Below are 21,065 nucleotides of genomic sequence, written 5' to 3' on the forward strand. Positions count from 1 at the left end.
AGTTTCGGTTGGGAGTAGACAGAAGAGAAAGAAATACTGGGGAATAAAGGAGAAAGGGATAAGGAAAGGAGAGAGATAAACTAATGCCCCAAGGAAGCAAAAGAGTCTTAAACCAACTCATGGCTGGCATTCCCGAAACAGATTGCCAGGTCTTTCTTCTGAGGTGCCTCTGGCTGGACACAAACCTCCAACCTTTCTGTTAGCAGCTGAGCGCATTAACTCTTTGTGCCAGCCAGGAGCTCCTAAGAGAGCTAGAGAGAGGAGACATGGAGAGAATGAGGCCAGGGCCAGGAAAGTTGAGGCAAAAATGCTACATCTTGGATTTTATGCATGACACCAAGGGATGGCAGGTGTCACCTAAAATGATAGCCATAGATTAAAAACGTCAAGCCTCCTTCACTCCAGGTAGGTCTCTACTAATCAGAACATCTTTGAGCCTCTGGCTTTTAATTTTTTATTTTGTGGTTACAACAAAATTTTTATTTTGATCACTTGTTTTTGTAGCTATTTTATAGGGATGGTGAGGAACACCCAGCTAACACCGGCCAAGGGCAAGAAATCAGTTCAGGCATTTATGGGGTGGGATGATTCTGCAGGAGTGACATTCACTTTATTTCCCTCCTCAGTACCTGGCCTGGCCAATGACTCTCTCCCTTTCCAGCCTAGCTTTGCCAAACTCGGTGTGTGAAACCAAGACCTCAACAGCCAGAGCTGGTTGTGTTGTGAGGCTGTGTGACACTGGTCAAGATACTTGATCTCCCTGAACCTCAGCTCATTCCTCTTTCAAATGGGACTAATAATAGCTACCCCGCCTTCCTCACAGGCAATGAGGATCAAATGAGCTAAATGAGTAAAACTGGAAACTTTAAAGCATTGAGTGGACACAAAGGCATTTTATTAATAACAGAAGAAAGGGTTGAGCGAGGTTTCTGGATCATCAAAAACGGGAGAGATAAGTATACCAAACCAAAAACCAAACCCACTGCCATTGAGTTGATTCCGACTCAAAGCGACCCTATAGGACAGAGTAGAACTGCCCCATAGGGTTTCCAAGGAGCGGCTGGTGGATTTGAACTGCCAACCATTCGGTTTGCAGCTGAGCTCCTAACCACTGTGCCACCAGGGCTCCAAAGACAAGTATAGTGTTTGCTTTTTTTCTCTTATGTGCACCATCTAGGCTTTTTCCCCCGAAAAGCCAGTTTATTCTCCCCACCTTCCTGCTCCCCATATTTGTTGGCTCCCTGCTGTTAGCTCTGCACAAGGTCCCAGCCTGCTGATGGGATCTGCATGGAGCTCTCAGGTGCACTGCCAGGGCAACCATCTGCACCGTGGGAAAAGTCTGCAGGGCGGCGGGAAGGTGTCCTGACAAACAGGATGGGAATGTGGGCGCTTGCCCACCGACGGTGCCCTGCAGCCTGTGAGCCACCTCATGGGGAGCGATCAAAAGCCCGGCTGCAGGTGACTCATGGCATGGGGCTGCCAAGCTGACTCTGTTTTCTTTCCAGGTCTTGATCCTGCGGGCCCTTCATTCAACGGGAGACCTCCCCAAGACAGATTAGATCCCAGTGATGCGCAGTTTGTTGATGTCATCCACTCTGACATTGATGGTAACGTTCCTGTCCTGGTGGGTCAGTGAACCCCCAGATTCCCAGACAGTCTCACCCTGGGGCATCGCCACATAGGGGCGGGTCAGGCCTCTCCAGATTCCCTCTCTTCTTGCTGGGCAGGGCTCCAAGCCCACAGAAATGTTGAAGGGACGTTAGTGTAATGCAGGCACCCAGGATCTCTCTCTGGGTCGGAGGTATTTTCCCATCTATTGTCATTTTTAAAGTGATCACCCATCCAATGAAGAGCAGGCCAATGTGTACTCCATGCGCACAGATGTTTTCACATGTGTGATTTCATGTCTGGGGTTGGGTACATGTGGAGTTGGAGTGACATTCAAGGATGGGTCCGAATAACTAGATGTCTGGGAGAAGAGCTGGAGCAGGCCCCGGGGAGGACTGAGGGGACAGAGCAGAGCAGGTATTAAATTGTACATCCTTTTTCTGATACAACCACCTGAAAAATCCTTGACGACCCTACTGTGGGCACTCTGGTGGGTATGCAGCAATAGTTTGTCTTAGAGGAAACTTTTCTTTGTGAAACAGCTGCAGTCTTACAACAGAGATAATAAAGTATTGCATGGCTTAAATGTACCATCACAATCCCATGCTTGATGGGCTGGCCCAGTTCGTTTGTTATTCTTGGTTAGAAAGTGAAATTTGAAAAAAAGAGTATAAACTTTGCAATCAGGCAGTTGTTAGTTGCTGTCGAGCCGGCCCTGGCTCATGGCGACCTGATGTATAACAGAACGAAGCATTGCCTGGTCCTGTGCCACCTCCATGATCTTTGATATGTTTGAGCACATGGTGTTAATCCGTATTTTCAGTGCCTTCCAACCTGAGAGACCAAGCTTCAGCCCTATACTGGACCATGTTCTGTTGTGGTCTGTGAGACGGGGACTCCAGTCCCAGGTCTTGCTCTTTCTAATGGTGTCATGTTAGTTCTTTCACTTGTCTGACCCTCAGTATCTTCATCCATAAGTTACTACACTGAATTTACTAATGGCTACTTTGCAGACGTTGTGAAAATCAGAAGAAAGGTATGTAAAGCAGCTAGGATCATGCCCACAGACGGCTGTAGGTTCTCAATATATAGTAACTATTATTACCATGGAGCCCTGGTGGCACAGTGGTTAAAGAGCTCAGCTGCTAACCAAATTCCAATCCACCAGTGGCTCCTTGGAAACCCTATGGGGCAGTTTTTCTCTGTCCTGTAGGGTTTTATGAGTCAGAATCGACTTGAAGGCGATGGGTTATTATTACCATGATCAATACAGGCACACATACACTTAAATGTGTGTCTATAAATAATTTTTTTAATCAAGCATTTTACTGATTATTTTGGCATTACATCGTCAAAGAAAATAAACCAAAACCAAACCCATTGCCTTGGAGTTGATTCTGATGCAGAGCGACCCCTACAGAACAGAGTAGAACTGCCCCATAGGGTTCCCAAGGAGTGGCTGGTGGATTTGAACTGCAGACCTTTTGGTTAGCAGCCAAACTCTTAACCACTACACCACCAGGGCTCCATTAAAGAAAATAAGGAGTTATTAAATATATCTACACTTTTTTTGAAGGCCCATTTTCTACAAGTGTTTCCAATCATTTCCATCATGGACCCAAATTTTAAAGATTTTGCCTATTAGCTAATTTGCATTTAAATAAAAATTCTTTTTTTTCCATGTCTTATTCATGAAAGACTTACACAAATATAATGGGAAGTTTAAGAAGAATTTCAGCCAAATATGAAGAAATATGTCATTTTATCAGCCTTGCAGTGAATGAAAGGCGTCCTGGTGGTGCGGTGGCTAAGTGCTCAGTTGCTAACTGAGAAGGTTGGCAGTTTGAGCCCCCAGCTGCTCCACAGGAGAAAGATGTGGCAGTTTGCTTCCATAAAGATAACAGCCTTAGAAACCCTATGGGACGGTTCTACTCTGTCCTGTAGGGTCGTTACGAGTTGGAACTGACTCGATGGCAATGAGTTTGGTTTGGAGTTTAGCGGTGAATGAGTGACCAAACTTCCTTTTAAGTCTTCGGAAATATTGGAAATAAATTCCACGATCACCTTCCTGGTCTCCTAGTTAGAACTCATTGCTTCATAGCTACTAACTGGCGGTGCAACTTTGGACAAAACATTTAAATAGGTACCATGGGAACAGTAATAATACAATCCCTGTCCGTATCCTGCAGGCAAATGAGTGATGAGTGATGAAAAACACAGAGTGGTGTAGAAGCACGGTGTGTGTTTGTTCTTTTTTAGCACTGGGCTACAGAGAGCCACTAGGGAACATAGACTTCTACCCAAATGGAGGGTTGGATCAGCCTGGTTGTCCCAAAACAATATTTGCAGGTAAGTGCAGATACTTCTTGTAAAATTGTTGTTAGGCGCTATACCATGTTGGTTCTGACTCATAGTGATCCCACCTACAACAGAACGAAACACTGCCTGGTCCTGTGCCATCCTCACAATCGTTGCTACGCTTGAGCGCATGGTTTCAGCCAATGTGTCAATCCATCTTGTTGCCTGTCTTTCACTGTTCTTCTCATCTGGAGTTGTGCCACCTCAGCAAATGAAGGTCCTGAAAACCTGACTCCATCCACGTCATTAAGGTTGACTGTATACTTTGAGGAGGTAGCTCTTCCTCAGTTGTATTCTGAGTGCCTTCCAACCTGAGGGGCTCATCTTCCAGCATTATATCAGACAATTTTTTAGAAGTAGATCACCAGGTCCTTCATCCTAGTCTACCATAGTCTGGAAGTTCTGCCAAAACCTGTCCACCATGGGTGACCTGCTGGTATTCGAAACACCAGTGGCATAGCTTCCAGCATCACAGCAACCTGCAAGCCACCACAGTACGACAAACGGACAGATGAGTGGTCTGTTTTAAAAAAGGGCATATTTAAAAAATCTGATATTATGCTACCTGGTGTAGTCCTTTTTTTTAAATAAAAAACAAAATTTCCTGAGATGATAGAGGTGCTATAATTATAAAATATAAATAAAAATTATAAATCAAGTACATAATTTTTTAAAACCATAACCATATAAACCAAACACTGGATGGTAATAAAAGCTGCCTTGACTGCTAAACCAGCAGACCAGGCCATTATTCAAGCATAGGAATTCCTGCCACAATCTTAATCTGATTTAATCTTTTCTCCTACCACTTGCCAGCATGAATTCTTAAAACCCCGTAAACCAAACCCATTGTCACTGAGTGGATTCTGACTCACAGCGACCCTGCAGGACAGAGCAGAACTGCCCCCGTAGGGTTTCTTAGGCTATAATATTTACAGAGAGGAGCCCTGCTTCCGTAAAGATCACAGCCTTGAAAGCCCTATGGGGCAGTGCTACTTTGTCCCATAAGGTCACTACGAGCTGGAATCGACTGGACAGCAATGATTTTTTAAAAAAAACTTTACATAAGCAGAATGCCACATCCTTCTCCCGCGGAGCAACTGGTGGGTTTGAACTGCCGACCTTTGGGTTAGCTGTCAAGGGCTTAACCACTGCACCACCAGGGCTCCTCATGAATCTTTAGCTATGGAATCAAGAATGCAGAAGCTGTTGGCACTTGAAGCCGCGTCTGACTTCCAGTAAAAAAAAAAAAAGGCATATGATATATTGTGAGTGTGTATAAAACGGGTGACGCAGTGTGGATGCTCTGATGTTCCATCTCTCCTTTTACGTCCCAGGGATACAGTACTTCAAATGTGACCACCAGAGATCCATGTACCTGTACCTTTCTTCTCTGAGCGAAAACTGTACCATCACCACGTACCCCTGTGACTCCTACCGCGATTACAGGGACGGCAAGTGTGCCAGCTGTGGCAGAGCACCAGGGGAGTCCTGTCCCACCGTGGGTAAGCCCAAGCAGCAATGTCTCCTCTCTTCAACCAAGTCCTCATGTGTGATGGGAATGTCAGCACCATTTTACAGTCTAAAAATGGGCCTGGAAATTTTATCTTTTAGGAAATCGATTTAGTCAGATTTTTCTGCCCAGTTTGTTCCATAAACTGCTCTGGAGCCTCCCAATAATAAAGTGTTAAAAAGACATCTGTATAGGTGTCCATCCAGAAAGTATGCAGCCTCCATGGACACTCTATGCTAGTACAAAAAGGAAGGCTCCAGAAGTTTCCAAGCTGAGCCAAGGCAGCCTTCTTCCATGGAGGCAGAAACACCCCTCCACGCACACAGCCTCTCTGCTGTGGGTCCAAAGTTAAGCCAGTGACCCTCTTGCCAAATGGGTCTTGCAGAGTGATCCCCTTCAGCAAGGCATGACTACCAACACCCTCCGTCTACGCTCTGGCTCTTGCATGCCTGTGTGGGGTGGGAGGTGGGTAACAGATACTGTGGATGCTGCTTGGATGGTGGCTAAGGGTCAGCACGAATATTCTAGATGCTAAAGACTTTGAAAACTAGATGGTCTTGAGAATTTTTCAATTGTTTCCAAAAGGAAAAACTCAAGTTGATATCAGGGCATGCTATGGACAAGTGGTTCTCAACCCTGATTGCACAACAGAACTATCTAGAGAGCTTTAAAAAAATACCAATGCCTGGGCCTCACCCCAGATTATAAAGTCAGAACCTGAAGGTCATTCCCTAGGGGTGGGGACAGAGAAGAGGGAGCAGCCCCACTGGTCTGCATTCAACCTCATTGCCTGCAGGCATGGACCTGAAGGAGGACATTCACCTGTTTGGTGACAGTCACATGGCAAGCCCAGGTTCTGTGTAATTTAGGGACCCACTTGCAGCCTTTCAGGAAAGCATATCACTTTGCAAGAGTGATGCTGTGTTAGGTATAAACCTGATCTGTTCTAATGCACAAGATGAATGTATTGCTGAAAAACATCACTGCTATTTTTAGTCCACACCAATGGGTGCCACTACCCAGTCCCCCACCCCTGCTGCTGAGATCCAGTGCTGCGTAATGTAACGTCAGTAGAAGGGGAAAACGCCATGGCAGGGGCCTTTGGCAAGCATCAGCCCTTAGGGGTAGGGTTAGCCAGCAAGACGTGATGGGTGCTGGGGAGACACCTGCCCTGGTGGCCCTGCGGGTCTCCACCATGGAGGGACAGCAAGGGAGGTCATGGCCAACTGTCTCCTTGGTGGTGGTTGCATTCAAACTCACTGTTCTTGCTACCTCCCCAACTGCGTTTACATTTATAGAACACATGTTAACACTACACTTTCCCAACTTGTTTTATAGGCTATTATGCTGATAATTGGAAAGACTATTTAAGAGAGAAAGACCCTCCGATGACTAAAGCATTCTTTGACACAGCTGAGAAGAAACCATTCTGCAGTGAGTGGTGAACATGGTTGCTTGGATTTGCACAGTGCTTTTACTTTGGAGATGGCTAAGTCTCGGCTTTCTGGCTACTTCTTGGCAAATAAGGGCCATGGTGAAACAGCCAGATGGCCCTTGGTCAAATCCTGATGCTACCACATAATAGCTTGGTCAAGTCATTTGACCTCTCTGAGTCTCAATGTCCTGACTCAAAGTAAGGACAATAATGCTTTATCCTGGATTGTGAGAATTAAAATCTCAATAGATCATACTTGTTAGCTTCCCTGGATGGCCACCATGATCACAAAGTCCTTCCAGCAAATTGCTTGATCCTCAAAAGACCTGAGAGTGGGGCTAGGAAAAACAGATCTATGGGTTGGTTCCAGCTCCAGAGCAACCATGGTGACCTTCTACAGACTTTGAGAGGATGCGTATTCCAAATGGGAGCTAAATGGGGGCAGTAGACAAGTAGGTACCCTGGGAAGCCACAAAGAATTTGCCTGGGCAGATGTATGTGTTGCAATCTGGCCTCTTTTCACTTTTCTTGGGAGCAACCCTTATGGAGGAGGTTGCAGGTTACTGGCTTTCTTTTCTCCTTTGGAGCCATGTGTGACAGCTTAGAATTTTGGCATCTGCCTGGTCTACATGGGGCAAGCCTCTGAGCAATAATAGACCATGAAATGGCAATGACACCTGGATTGACCTTATTCCTTCATGGGATTGTCATCTCCCTGGGACTCTTTCCCCTTCCCTGAAAGCCTGGCTAGGAGCTAGGGTATATGACTACCATGATGGGATGGCCATCTCCCCCAAACATCCTTGACCTTAGGGAGCAGAGTGGGGAGGAGGAACAGCTCTCTGGATGCATCATGTATTCTCGCTTATTCGACAGGAATTTACTGGGTGCCCCCAAGGTGTTAGTGCTGGGATTACAGAGAGGAATTATCACCCCTCCCTCATTATTGTTGTATATTATAGTTTTATCTTTTTTTTTTTTTAACTGCACGAGACATTATTGGCTGTACCCACACATTTACCACTTTTTTTGATGATCATTCTTGCTTTTTGTAAATACAGTAAAGTGTGCTGAGCAGGGATGGGGGAAGTCCAGAGCATGAATGGAACTCCAAGAAGGGAGACCTGACTTAGTGTGAGGGCCGGGGAGCCCTCTTGGCTAAGACCTGAAGGATGAGTTGGCAAAGGGGGCAGAGCAAGAGTGTTCCAGGCAGGGAGAAAGGACCAAGAGCAAGGGAGAGCTTGGCAGTGCAGAAATTCAGATGGCCTAGCATGACTGGGGAGAGATGAGGGAGGACGGGAAGACATTGTAGAGGCTCTTGTTGGCCATGGTGAGCCTCCATGTGGCCACCTAGTTGATTTATTCTAAAATGGGCAGGGATTGAAGTGAACCATCCATATGCAGTAGCAGGCCATGAACCTCAGTTAATAATGTGGAAACACTGATTCGATGATGATGCAGAAACATGGCGACTGGATACCATTGACCTCTGCTGTCACTCAGGCCATGTTTACCGAAGAGGAGCCAAAGGACTTTGAAAATCCTGCCCTGGATCTCCGAAGAAACTGGAGAGGAAGAGAAGAAGCTTGATTGTTAGGGAAGTTGGGTTTTTAGGAATCCTGCTGCCTGCTTCCAGGGAGCAGTTGGGAGTACCTCTCTCTTACCATGTTCTTTCCCTGTTTTGCAGTGTATCATTATTTTGTGGACATTATAACTTGGAACAAAAATGTAAGAAGGGGATCTATCACAATCAAATTAAGAGACAAAGATGGAAAAACGACAGAATCCAGAATCGATCAGTAAGTTGAGCTGGGATAGTCTGCAGCTTGCCATTTCCCTTATGCTCAGCAAAATTAAATCCCAAATATACCAGTTTTTAAACTTATAGATCTGTACTACAAAAGATATGAGTGTATGCATTGCTTAGTTCTTTTCCCTGGCTCTTGATCTCCCAGGCTCTTTAAAAATGGAAGTGGTTCCATGGTTTTCTTTCCTTATCTTCCCCTTCCTCCCTTTCTTCCGTTATTTCAATATTTAATTACAAAAGTTATCCACGCTTGTTGCAAAGAATTTAAACAATAAAGGAGTATGTAACATAAAAGTGCAAGTTCTTTCCTCTCCTCACCAATCCCACCCCCAAGGGCACCCCACCACACACTCATAGGTCAGAGGTTTGAGTCCACCAGAGGCATCGCAGAAGAAAGGTGTGGTGATCTATGTCTGGAAAATCAGCCCCTGAAAACCCCGTGGAGCATAGCGCTGCTCTGACACACGTGGGGTCGCCATGAGTCAGACCCAACTTGACGTCAACTAATAACAACTGTATAAATGACGCAAAATCTTATTTTAGTCAGGTTTGCAAGAGTCACCACCAATGGGAGAAATGAGGAAAAAAGGAAATAGTTGTTCTGTTAAATGATAAAATTATGGGTATTTTTCTCTTTTTTGCAAAGTAAACTTAAAAAGTTAGTATTACCTTTGTAATTTAAGATAAGGGAAATTATATTGGAGCCCGTGGCCTAGTTTATCCAACCTCTCCAGACTATGGGTACAGAAGGGGGTCACATTCAAGGTCATAATCTGCCTGGTGATCCTTTTTCCATTTTTTAATTTCATTCTCCCTGTTTCCACGTTTTTTATTAACTATGCTTTTTAAAACCTTTTTTAAAATTGTGATATAACTCACATACTATGAAATTCTACTCTGTCCTACAGGGTTGCTATGAGTTAGAATCAACCTGACAGAAACAGGTTGGTTTTAAACTGTACGATTCAGTGGTTTTTACTATATCCACAAGATTGTACAATCATTATTGTTGTGTGCTGGCAAGTCGATTCCGACTCATAGTGGCCCATAGGACAGAGTAAAACTGCCCCATAGAGTTTCCTAGGCTCTAATCTTTATTGGAGCAGATTGCCAGGCCTTTCTCCCACGGAGCTGCTGGGTGGGTTCGAGCTGCCAACCTTTCGGTTGGCGAGTGCTTAACTACTGCACCACCAGGACTCCTTTTGTGCAATTATTACCACTATCTAATTCCAAAACATTTTTATCACCCCCCAAAAGAAGCCCCATATCCATTAGTAGTAATCTTCCCTCCCTCTACTCCGGGCACTAATTGCTCTCGAGTTGATTCTGACTCATAGTGACCCTATAGGACAGAGTAGAACTGCCCCCATAGGGTTTCCTAGGCTGTAATCTTTAAGAGAGCACACCTCAGGGTCTTTTCTAGTGGGGAGTGGCTGGCGAACTGGAACCCTGGGCCTTTCTGTTAGCTGCCTAGTACTTTAACCATTGCACCACCAGGGCTCCTTATTTCCACTCTAGTCTTTATTATTTCCTTGCTTCTCCTTGCTTTGAGTTTAGCTTATTTTTCTTTTCCTTATTCTTAAGGTAGATGATTAGGTTATTGATTTGAGATCTTTATTTTTTAATATAGGCATTTACAGCTATAGATTTCCCTCTAAGTACTGCTTTATCTGCATCCCATAAATTTTGATATGTTGTTTTTCTCATTTTCATTAATCTCAGAGTATTTTCTAACTTCTTTTGTGAGTTCTTTTTTGACCCATTGATTATTTAGGATTGTGTTGTTTAACTCCCATGTTTGTGAACTTTGCAAACTTACTTCTGTTATTGATTTTTTATTTCATTCCATTGTCATGCATCCTTCAAAAAACACTCTAAGATCTTTTGCTCCCATAGTTTTTATTGCTGTTAAACAGCTGAACAGGAGGCTTCAGGTTGAATGTGTGAACCTCATCACACAGTTCTCTATTTGAAACATCATCAGGGTGATATCCTGTCCTTGTTCTGGAAGATTTTGTAGGAAGTCGAGCTGCTGTGGCCATGTATTAACAATTTTCCCCTTCCTAGAACAGGAGTGGAGCCCTGGTGGTGCAGTGGTTGAGAGCTCGGCTGCTAATCAAAAAGGTCAGCAACAGTTGGAATCCACCAGTTGCTCTTTGGAAACCCTACGGGGAAGTTCTACTCTGTCTTATAGGGTCAAGCTGTTTTTGTTTTCTTAATTTTTTAGAACAGGAGTCCTAAGAGGTAGACTTTCTTTTTCCTTTTACGGCTCATTATTGTTTTGGTAAGGAGCCCTGGTGGCACAGCCGTTAAGCCCTCAGCTGTTAACAGAAAGGTAGGTTGGAACCCACCAGCCCATCCTCGGGAGGAAAATGAGGCAGTCTGCTTCTGTAAAAATTACAGCTTTGGAAACCCTATGGGGCAGTCCTACCTGTCCTATAAGGTTGCTATGAGTCTGGATTCACTCCAAGGATATGGGTTATTGTTTTGGTCTGAGCCTTGATGTTTTCCTAGCCCCATCTCGGCTGTTTGAAATCCCGTAGTGAAACACTTGGGCAAGTGCTTGCCAGGTATGTTGCTCGAGTGCAGTAGTTTGAGATCACATTTCTTACACTTAGGCACATATCTGTACGGTCTTTAACAATTCTAAGAGCCCTGGTGGCGCAGTGGTTAAGAGCTTGGCTGCGAACCTAAAGGTTGGCAGTTGGAATCCACCAGCCACTCCTTGGAAACCCTATGGGGCAGGTCTACTCTGTCCTATAGGGTCTCTATGAGTTGGAATCGACTCCACAGTGACAGGTTTGGGTTTGTTTTATTTTGGTTTGGTTTTAACAATTCTGAGAAGTATTTGGTTTTATAATTTCATTGTTTTACATTTCCATATGTTTTTTCTGGCCATTAGCGATCGGAGCCCCAGCAGGGCACTTCGAAGTGCAGGAAGTGACTGCCTAGCCCCTTGCCTGTAGGGCAGGTGTGCCCTGGGTCTGTGGGCTGCGGCTCCGTGGGGAAGGTCACCAGGAGGCGCTACATCCCCAACTCACTCTTCAGGCCCAAGTCCCCTGCTTGCCAGTCTTGCCATCCGCATGCTGTGCCACCCTGAAACTGGAGGGCCTATGCTGTGGGGACCTGGGAGCCACCTGCAGTCGTGCCCTAGGGTTCCCAGCACATGCCCCTGAAACGTGTAGTTTTTCCTTTTTTTTTTTGATCCTAGGATCAATTTGCACTTTCCCTGCCCCAAGCCCTAGGGATCAGCCGTTCTCCAGGGAGCCGTGGTTCCTTTCGAGGAAGGGTATTTAGAAACCAAAACCTGGGTACATTTTGGATTCATTTTCTTGGTTGCATTTCTGCCCTCTCTAGAACTTAGACACGATTCCAGAGGGGCTGGGATGACAGACACCTCCTCATACCTACTCTCACCCCAAACGAAGGATTCATTTCTAGAGCAAGCTGACTGTTCCTGTACCAGGGAGGGTCCTCGGTTTTCCATGGCTTACTCCCCCAAGCAAGCCAAAAAGACACAGACCACCTCACCTTAAGCTCAATTTGGGTTTCCAACTGTAGAAAACTTCTCCACACGCTTGGAAAAAAGTATCAGACCCTGGGATTTAGCTATCTGAAGGTTCAGCATGAGAGGCAGGGTGGAAAAAAATATGTCTAGGCACAACTTCTCCATTCATATCTAGTTTGGCTCAAAAGATAGCAAGTACATTTATCCCTGATCTGCGTTCCGTGTACAGAAAACACACACATGTGTACAGCAACGTGGTTTCATGGAAAGGCCCCAACTTTGAACTTAGATCTGGGTGTGAATTCTTGAGCTGCTATATAAGCTCTGTTACCCAGGTGAGGTAATCTCTGTGAGCATTTGTTGCCTTCTCTGTAAAAGAAAAAACCAAACCCATTGCCATCGAGTCGATTCTGACTTATAGCAACCCTATAGGACAGTGCAGAACTGCCCCACAGGATTGCCAAGGAGCAGCTGGTGGATTCGAACTGCCGACGTTTTGGTTAGCAGCCGTGGCTCTTAACTACTGCACCATCAGGGTTCCCTCTCTTTAAAGTGAGGATAACAATACCCACCTGGCAGAATTTTTCAGCAGATTGAAGAGCTGTGTCAAGAGACTGGCATGCAGCGGCAGTCAGTAACGGCATACCTCTCTGATGCCACAGCATGTCATCATCAGCGAGGAAAGCAGTCCTGTGGAATCCAGAGGTCTTTGCCAATGAAAGTCAGCTGGTGGTGGGTGGGGGTCAAGTGGCTACCCGATTCCAGTACCAGTTCAGTTGATTCTGACGCATGGAAACCCCATGTGTGTCAGAGTAGAACTGTGCTCCACAGGGTTTTTTCCCCAATGGCCGTTTTTTTTTTAAAGATTGCCAGGCCTTTCTTCCAATATGCCTCTGGGTGAACTCACACCTCCAACCTTTTGGTTAGCAGCCAAGAGCATTAACCCTGTGCGCCACCCAGAGGTTCCCTGGCTACCTGCTTACCGGTGATTTATAGATTGCAAAACTGTTTGCTATCATTATCAGATCTATATCTACTTTAAAATATTGTTTCTTCCTTCCAGTCAACCTGCAACATTTCAGAAATATCACCAAGTGAGTCTGCTTGCAAGATTTAATCAATATCTGGATAAAGTGGCAGCCATTTCCTTGGTGTTTTCTACAGGAACTGTTATAGGCCCGAAGTACAAGCTCAGGATTCTCCGCATGAAGTTAAGGTCTCTCGCCCATCCAGAGCGGTGAGCGGTAGGCAGGGCTTGACAAGCCCTTGTTTTCCAAAGTTGTTGTTGGTTTTTTTCCAATCTGCTTGGTGTGATGTTTTAACAGGACTCCATCAGTCACAAGGAGGGAAGTGAAGGGCTTTCCAAAAATAGGCTTGATAAAAACAAATAGTCCGGTAATCCAAGAAAGTTATACTGGTATATGCTTAGAGGTAAATGGCCTGGAATTCCGAGAAAATAATGTTGTTATATGCTTAGCATTATACGATTCCTCCCTAACCACTTACACTGCCGGCAAGTTGAAAATTTCTTGAAAATTTTCCAAGAATAGAAAAGAAAGCCTCAGTTAGTTTGATAAACTGATAAAACAGAGACTAGTATAAAAACCAAATCAAACCCGTTGCTGTTGAATCAACTCCACCTCATATCGACCCTATAGGACAGAGTAGAACTGCCCAATAGGGTTTCCAAGGAGTGGCTGGTGGATTCGAATTGCTGACCTTTTGATTAGCAGCCAAGGTCTTAACCACTGCACCACCAGGGCTCCTAGTATAAAAAAGGTACAGAAAAATTGGTATGTTTTATTCCATTGATACAGTATAAAAGTACTGTATCCATGTTAAATTTGATAACTGTACTGAAAACTTGTTCTTAATAAATACACACTGAAGTATTATGCAGTGAACAACTCCATCCACTCCTCACTTATCAACATGGTTAGGTTCCAAAGACGAGGTTGTTATTCAAAAATGGGCATTATGCAAAAGTGGAGGTTGACCACATCAGATCACAAAACAGAGGATGACTACATCATTACATAACTGCCAAAATAACTGCCAAACCACTGAGAATCATAGTCCAGCCAAACTGACACATAATCTTAACCATCACAGCTAGCATTGCTCTTGCCTCATACCTTGGTGTTTGTTACTGCCAGACGTACACTGTTAATGCAAAAAGTAGTTGGATAGATTATTTTCTATTGTCATAAATTCAGAATGCCTGATGAGAGACTTGATAAGTAAGGAGCAGGTGTATTCTCAAATGGTTCAAAAAAAATAAACAATATGTGTGTGTGTACAGAAAGAGAGAGATTGAGAAAGAGTGAGGGAGGGAGAAAGGGAGGAAGGAAGAAGAAAGGAAGGAAGGAAGGGAAACAATGATTTTGTTTTTAAAGTACAGAGCTGTGTTGCTATGTATGTTTTGTGACAAATGCCACTCCACCATGCAGTCCTAGCATCCAATCTACAGACAGAGATAGGCAGTGATGTTAGCTGTTAATACTTTACATTTATGAGTTCTTTCTTCTTGGTTCAGGTACCCTAACACATTTGATAATAAGTTTCTTCTAAGAGAATAGTCATTACATCTTAAAAATGTGGGCCTTTCAAAATACTTTTTTCCTGATTATCAAAGGAATACATGTTCATTTTATAAAATCTTGAAAGTACAGAAAGTGTCAAGAAGCAGAAAATGATAACCTATGTTTTTTTTATAGCGTCATTATTCAGAGGTGAACACTTATTTTTGGTTATTTCTTTCTAATTTTCTTTTTTAATTTAGTTGAAGTTGTGTGGTAAATAAAAGTTTCATCTTGCTTTTTTTGTTTTGTTTTGCTTATATCATAAGCATTTTATTGTATTGTTAGAGATATCGCTGAATAATTTCTTTCTTAGGGATACTATAGAAGGTATTTTTCCAGAATGTGGTGTTCTTGTTATTTCGTTGACGAAGATATTTTGTCTTCTTTTCACAGGCCTCAGTTGTGCCGCTACGACCTTGTACTGCTGGAAAACACTGAAACAGTCTTTCAACCTATTCCCTGCCCAAAGCTGCTGATGTAATGTTGCGGGAACACGTGGCACCGGTGACATCAAGAAAGCTACAGCGACAGGCTTTTTAAAAGCTGCATGTCGCCTTTTCCACAGGCACAAAAAATACAGAAAGACCAGGACTTTTTTTCAGCAGTGTCCTATGGATGTCACACTGCAAAACATCAAACACCCTTGTGATTATAAAATCACCCTGGGACGGGAGCACCTAACTAGGGCAGTCAGAAATAGCCAGGCTCCCGATGGCACACTGCTTGGTTTGGCTGTGTCCTGAGGCCTCGTTTGTTCCGACCCGTCGATTCGGCTGCCTGTCACATGGACAGTTATGCCCGATGCTGTGGGTCGGGTGTCTTAAGGGGAAGGACTGGCTGGAGACCGCACTTTGGACTTGACTTCACATTCCTGTGGCATGTTCTTCCAGGTCCCGCGTGTGGAAGGGAATGAAAGTGCTGATCTACCTCACAGGGCTGTCACGTGGGCTTGGGAGGCAAGTCTGCAAAGGGTTCTTTGAAGTCCCCTGGGGGCCACATCTCTGAGATGTTTGATAAATGTGAATATGCTTTTATTTATTTTGACGCAGCTTTTCTAATCTGCAGTAAGGGGACTTCTCATTAACACCAGCTTCTCTCTTGGGCTGTTTGCTGGGAGGGCAGGAGGGCCACGTCATTGGCTTCCCTAGAGGAGGTGAGGGTGACGTCAGCAAAAGGGGCAGCTGCTGAGACTGGAGAGTAAGCGGAGGGAGGAAGGAGGGCAGAGAAGCAGGAAGGCAGCCTCAGTGTGGGGACAGGGATGGAGCTGGGGCACCAGAGAGAAGGCAGAGCCTGTTTTTCACTTAGGATGGAGATGGGACCTCTTTACAGGCAATCCTTCTAGGCAATCCTAAAAATACATTTTTTTTTCCTTATTATCAATGAATCCATGATTATTGAAGGGAATGTGTAATCCGTGATTATGGAAGGAAATTTCGAGAATATATAGATGCAAAATGAAAAAATATCATCTATCATCCGACCTCTTGGAGGTAATTCACATTAACCTTTTGGAAAGATGAGACTAAGCAACTTGTTTTGTTAACATATGAATTCGGAACGGAAACCTATTTGCTCTTGGTGACTCTGAGGCCTCCATTTCAAGAAATTCTCGGGCTTCCGTCGGAGGAGGTGTGATCTGTGAATCAGGAATGGCAACAGAAGTCAAGCCAAGAAGCCCTGGAGAGCTAAGACCAAGAAGCCAGAACCCAGGGGGGACACCCTGGGGCCAGACGCCCAGTGTGGGCAGAGCCAGAGGGGTGGGCATGACCCAGCCCCAGCTGTGGCCACTGCAGGAAGGGTCCTGGGATTCCTGAGTGCCACAGACCCGGCAACCTCATCCTATCTTCAGGGCCTGCTCTTCACTGCTTTCTGTGAGAACAGCCCTTATTTTAAAGAGATGGACTCTAGCTCACAGGTTGTGTAAGTCTGTAAATACACTCCTGTGTGGCACACCTGCTTACAGACTTACATCTGAAGTCAAGGATGTTAGCAGTGAATGGCTAACTCATGAATAAAGCTCAGCGATGCTCCTGCCCACTGGACAGTTTATTATCCTTCCCCTTCTTCCCCGTTTCCTTGGCAACTGGATGGAGAGGGCAGTGTGCTGTATGCCCTGATTTCTTTTTAGAGTTTTTATTGGCCCAGTATTTTGATGAGCATAACAGTTACTTCTTTGCCCTTTTCCCCATGCTTGGTGAGCAGGAGGTTACAACACAATTTAGATTTGGGTCTTTTCACCGGCTTATGAAAAATGCCAGGAAAAGCATTTTAAACAATTTATAAACTGCTTGGTCCAGGGGGTCTCTCTCTGCCCCTCTTTTAGTGTCTTCTAGCACAGTGCCGGAGTCCCTGGGTGGCACAAACGGATAAGTGCTCGACTACTAGCTGAAAGGTTGGCGGTTTGAACCCACCCAGAGGTGCCTTGGAAGAAAGGACTGGCAATCTGCTTCTGAAAGACCCAGCCTTGAAAAGACCAGTTCTACTCTGCACACACAGGGTCGCCGTGAGTCGGAACTGCCTCAGTGGCAACTAACAACAACACAGTACCTGGCTTACTGTGGGCCTTGGATAAATGTCTGTGGAATGGGTGAATTGACGAGTAAAGGAAGGAAGTCAGTTCACTGGAGTAGAGATGAATCTCGGTGTGTTTCCTGCAGGGCTTCGAACTGGTTCATTTGGCTTGACGCCCTGCTGAGAATTTTCATCTCCACCCTGGATGTCATGAACCAGAATCTACATTTTAACAAGATTCCCAGGTGATTCTTATGTATACACCGATGTTTTAACAAAGGTCCCAGGGTGACTCTTACATATACATCTACGTTTTAACACGATCTCCTGACGGTACACACAGAATCACTCAGGGATCTTGTTAAAAACATAGATTCTGATTCACGATATCTGGGGTGAAAATGAAAATTCTCAGCAGGGTGTCGAGCCAAAGTGAACTGGTTCAGAGCCCTGGTTTCCTGTAACAGTGATGAGGAGTAATGAAGACAGTTACAGGTACAGTCACTCTCTTCTCAAAATCTTTCCCCTAAGGCCCTGGAGTTTTTGACTCTGTCTCCTGTTGTCTTTGTCTCCCCCCGCCCTTCTCTTCATCAATATGTCAATCTGAATCCCAAGTCCTCTTCACCAGTTATCTCCTGCTCATCCTTTGGATCTCAGCTCAAAATCATCACTTCCTCTGGGAAGCCTTCTTGGATCTCATTTCCCTACACAGTACACCGTACCTTTCCTTCATAGCGCTTGCTAAGTTGTAATTTTTTACATTTATGTGTGTGGTTATTTGATTAATCTGTCTGTCTTCTTCACTAGACTGTCAGCTCTGTGAGGCAGGGGCCATGAGCCTGGCATGGTGTCTGGCATATACTCTGTGCTCCCAAACCCAAACCAAACCCATTGCCATTGAGTTGATCCTGACTCATAGTGACCCTACAGGACAGAGTAGAACTGCCCCATAGAGTTTCCAAGGAGCACCTCGTGGATTTCAACTGCCGACCTTTTGTTAGCAGCTGTAGCTCTTAACCCCTAGGCCACCAGGGTTTCCAGTCTGTGCTCAGGAAATGTTTATTAAGTGAGCTCTCCATTATCCTCTGAGCCCTATGGAAGCATGTTCAGTTGTGAGTAACACAGTCCACCCCCGACCCCTGTCACAGCCCATTTCCACGAGGACACCTACCCTCTCTCTTCCTTGCCTGTCGACTTTTGTTCCTATTGTTCCCGTTAGCTCTGGAGGCCATTTCCCAGGATCCCAGGGAAAAACAGAGGTTGGCTCTTTCTTCACTCCTTAACTGCATCTTCCACATGGTTCCAACACCATTCCTTAGCAAATCCATCTGCCCTGAAGAAGAGGAGATTTTGCCCTCTTACCCATTTCAGCACTACTGCTTAAGCCTCCCGGGACCCTGCCACACTACTGGGTGCCTCTAAGCCATGGTTCAGAGTCCTCCCCTGTCTTCTTTTCCATAACTCCCTTCCACCACTCCCTTTGCCACTGACTGTACCTGCTTCCATTACTGCTTTTATTACACCATATTGTAATAGGTTTGTTTACGTGTCTGTAACGCCCCCAAGACTGTGAGCTCCGGAAGAGCACAAGCTGTTTATTTTTCTGTGCCTCCTCAGCACCTAGCATGGTGCTAGGCACAAAGTAGGTGTTCAATAAATGTCTGGAACAGAATGGAATTAATTCCTCCTTAGGGATTAGGGACTTGAGGGGTTGATTCATCACCACCCTTATTTCCACATCAACACACTTAATGGTGTTATTTCCAAAATCCTAAAATTAGAACCTCCTACCCTTGGACCCCTGCCCCATGCTCTCATTCCTCCGGAACCTCATCTTCATCAGGGAGGCTGGGTATGCCAGGAATAGAAATCTACTCTACTAACCCAAATTCTATCGGAGAGGTTATTGAGGAGTAGAGTAAGGATTTATGGAAACATGGGAAAAGCTGAATCACCAGCCCTCAGGAAGGGCAGTGACAAGGGCAGCTCTGGAGCCTTCAGCAATAAGAGTTCACGGGCCTTCATTAACCCTAGTGCTCTGCCATGAATCTCTGACTCAGCTCAGCTCCCTCCACGAAACAACACAAAACAAAAAACAACCCAGGTGCCGTTGAGTCGACTCATGGCCGCCCCATGTGGGTCAGAGAAGAACTGCACATTCGGTGTTGCTGGTGGGTTCGAGCCACCAACATTTCAGTTAGCAGCTGAGTGCTTAACTGTTGCGCTACCAGGACTTCTTGTGCTCTATAATTTTCTGCCTTATTTCTTTGCTTGCTTATTATATTTCTTTCCATGCTTTTCCCCAATCAAAGGAAAAGCGAGGTCCTTGAGTCCAGGAGTCTTGCTTTCTTGTCCACTACTCTATTCCATTTGACACAGGCTTGATAACATTACTTTCCCATTCACTTTCTCCTCTCCTACATTCCTTTGCCGGAAACCCTGGTGGCACAGTGGTTAAGAGCTACCGCTGCTAACCAAAAGGTTGGCAGTTCTTATCCAACTGGCGCTCCTTGGAAACCCGATTCGGCAGTTCTGTGTCCTATAGTGTCACTATGAGTTGGAATCGACTTGATGGCAGTAGGTGGTTTCTATTCCTTTGCCATCTCAAAGTTAACACGTACCAAACCAAACTAATCATTTTCTTCACTAAACCTGATCCATTAATTTAACAATTATTAAGTGCCAATTATAAGCCAAGCACAGGGTTTAGGGATGGGCAGACAAAGAGAAAGATGAGACATTGTCTCATTTATGGAAATGTTTGCTGTCTACTGGGGAGATGACTAACGACACTGGGGCACAGCATTTGCAATAAGAGGAATGTGGACATACCTTGGGGAGCACCGGGGTGGAGAAGGCTTCTCAGAAGACGTGATGATTGATCTGGGTGTCGATGGAAGAGTCAGGATTTGGCAGGTACAGAAGATTTGCCAGATGAAGGGGAGAGTTTGTCAGAGGCACAAATTAATATGGTGTCATGGAGGGCTTGAAAGGAGAAATGAGAATGGATGGCTGGGACCATTTCCCCCATTTTTTAAAATGGAAGATTTTTCACATTTATGTGTGTGGTTATTTGATTAATCTGTCTGTCTTCTTCACTAGACTGTCAGCTCTGTGAGGCAGGGGCCATGAGCCTGGCATGGTGTCTGGCATATACTCTGTACTCCCAAACCCAAACCAAATTCATTGCCACTGAGTTGATCCTGACTTATAGCGACACTACAGGACAGAGTAGAACTGCCCCGTAGAGTTTCCAAGAAGTGCCTGGTGGATTTGAACTGCCGACCTTTTGTTAGCAGCTGTAGCTCTTAACCCCTAGGCCACCAGGGTTTCCAGTCTGTGCTCAGGAAATGTTTATTAAATGAGCTCTCCATTATCCTCTGAGCCCTATGGAAGCATGTTCAGTTGTGAGTAACACAGTCCACCCCCTACCCCTGTCGCAGCCCATTTCCATGAAGACACCTACCCTCTCTTCCTTGCCTGTGGACTTCTCTCCTAGACACTTTTGTTCCTATGTAGACAAGAAATAGAGAAAACGGTGTAAAATCCACCTCCCCCATACCCATCATCACCCAGCTTCAACAAGTATCAACTCATGGCCAATCTTGTTTTATCTGTACCCCTACTCACTAAACCCCATCCCATTACTAGGAGCAAATCCCAGACATTGAATCATTTCATCCATAAATACTTCAGTATCTTGAAAAGATAAAGTATATCCTTTTTTCTTTACTTCTTTAAAA

The 21,065-nt window shown here is 45.0% G+C and overlaps 1 protein-coding gene across 1 annotated transcript in view; it reads left to right on the plus strand.

The window, feature by feature from the left end:
• The window catches only part of LIPH (lipase H), a 38,903-nt gene extending 23,446 nt beyond the window's left edge, over positions 1-15,457 (plus strand). Inside the window, exons 4-10 of the mRNA XM_049880976.1 lie at positions 1,506-1,607; positions 3,868-3,957; positions 5,304-5,471; positions 6,818-6,913; positions 8,602-8,713; positions 13,293-13,466; positions 15,205-15,457. Of these exons, the coding sequence (XP_049736933.1) occupies positions 1,506-1,607; positions 3,868-3,957; positions 5,304-5,471; positions 6,818-6,913; positions 8,602-8,713; positions 13,293-13,466; positions 15,205-15,292 (830 nt within the window). The 3' untranslated portion in view covers positions 15,293-15,457. The remainder of the gene's footprint in view (positions 1-1,505; positions 1,608-3,867; positions 3,958-5,303; positions 5,472-6,817; positions 6,914-8,601; positions 8,714-13,292; positions 13,467-15,204) is intronic.
• Positions 15,458-21,065: the final 5,608 nt, after the last annotated feature.

The sequence above is a fragment of the Elephas maximus genome, chromosome 1 (genome assembly GCF_024166365.1).
Source record: "Elephas maximus indicus isolate mEleMax1 chromosome 1, mEleMax1 primary haplotype, whole genome shotgun sequence".
Taxonomy (NCBI): domain Eukaryota; kingdom Metazoa; phylum Chordata; class Mammalia; order Proboscidea; family Elephantidae; genus Elephas; species Elephas maximus.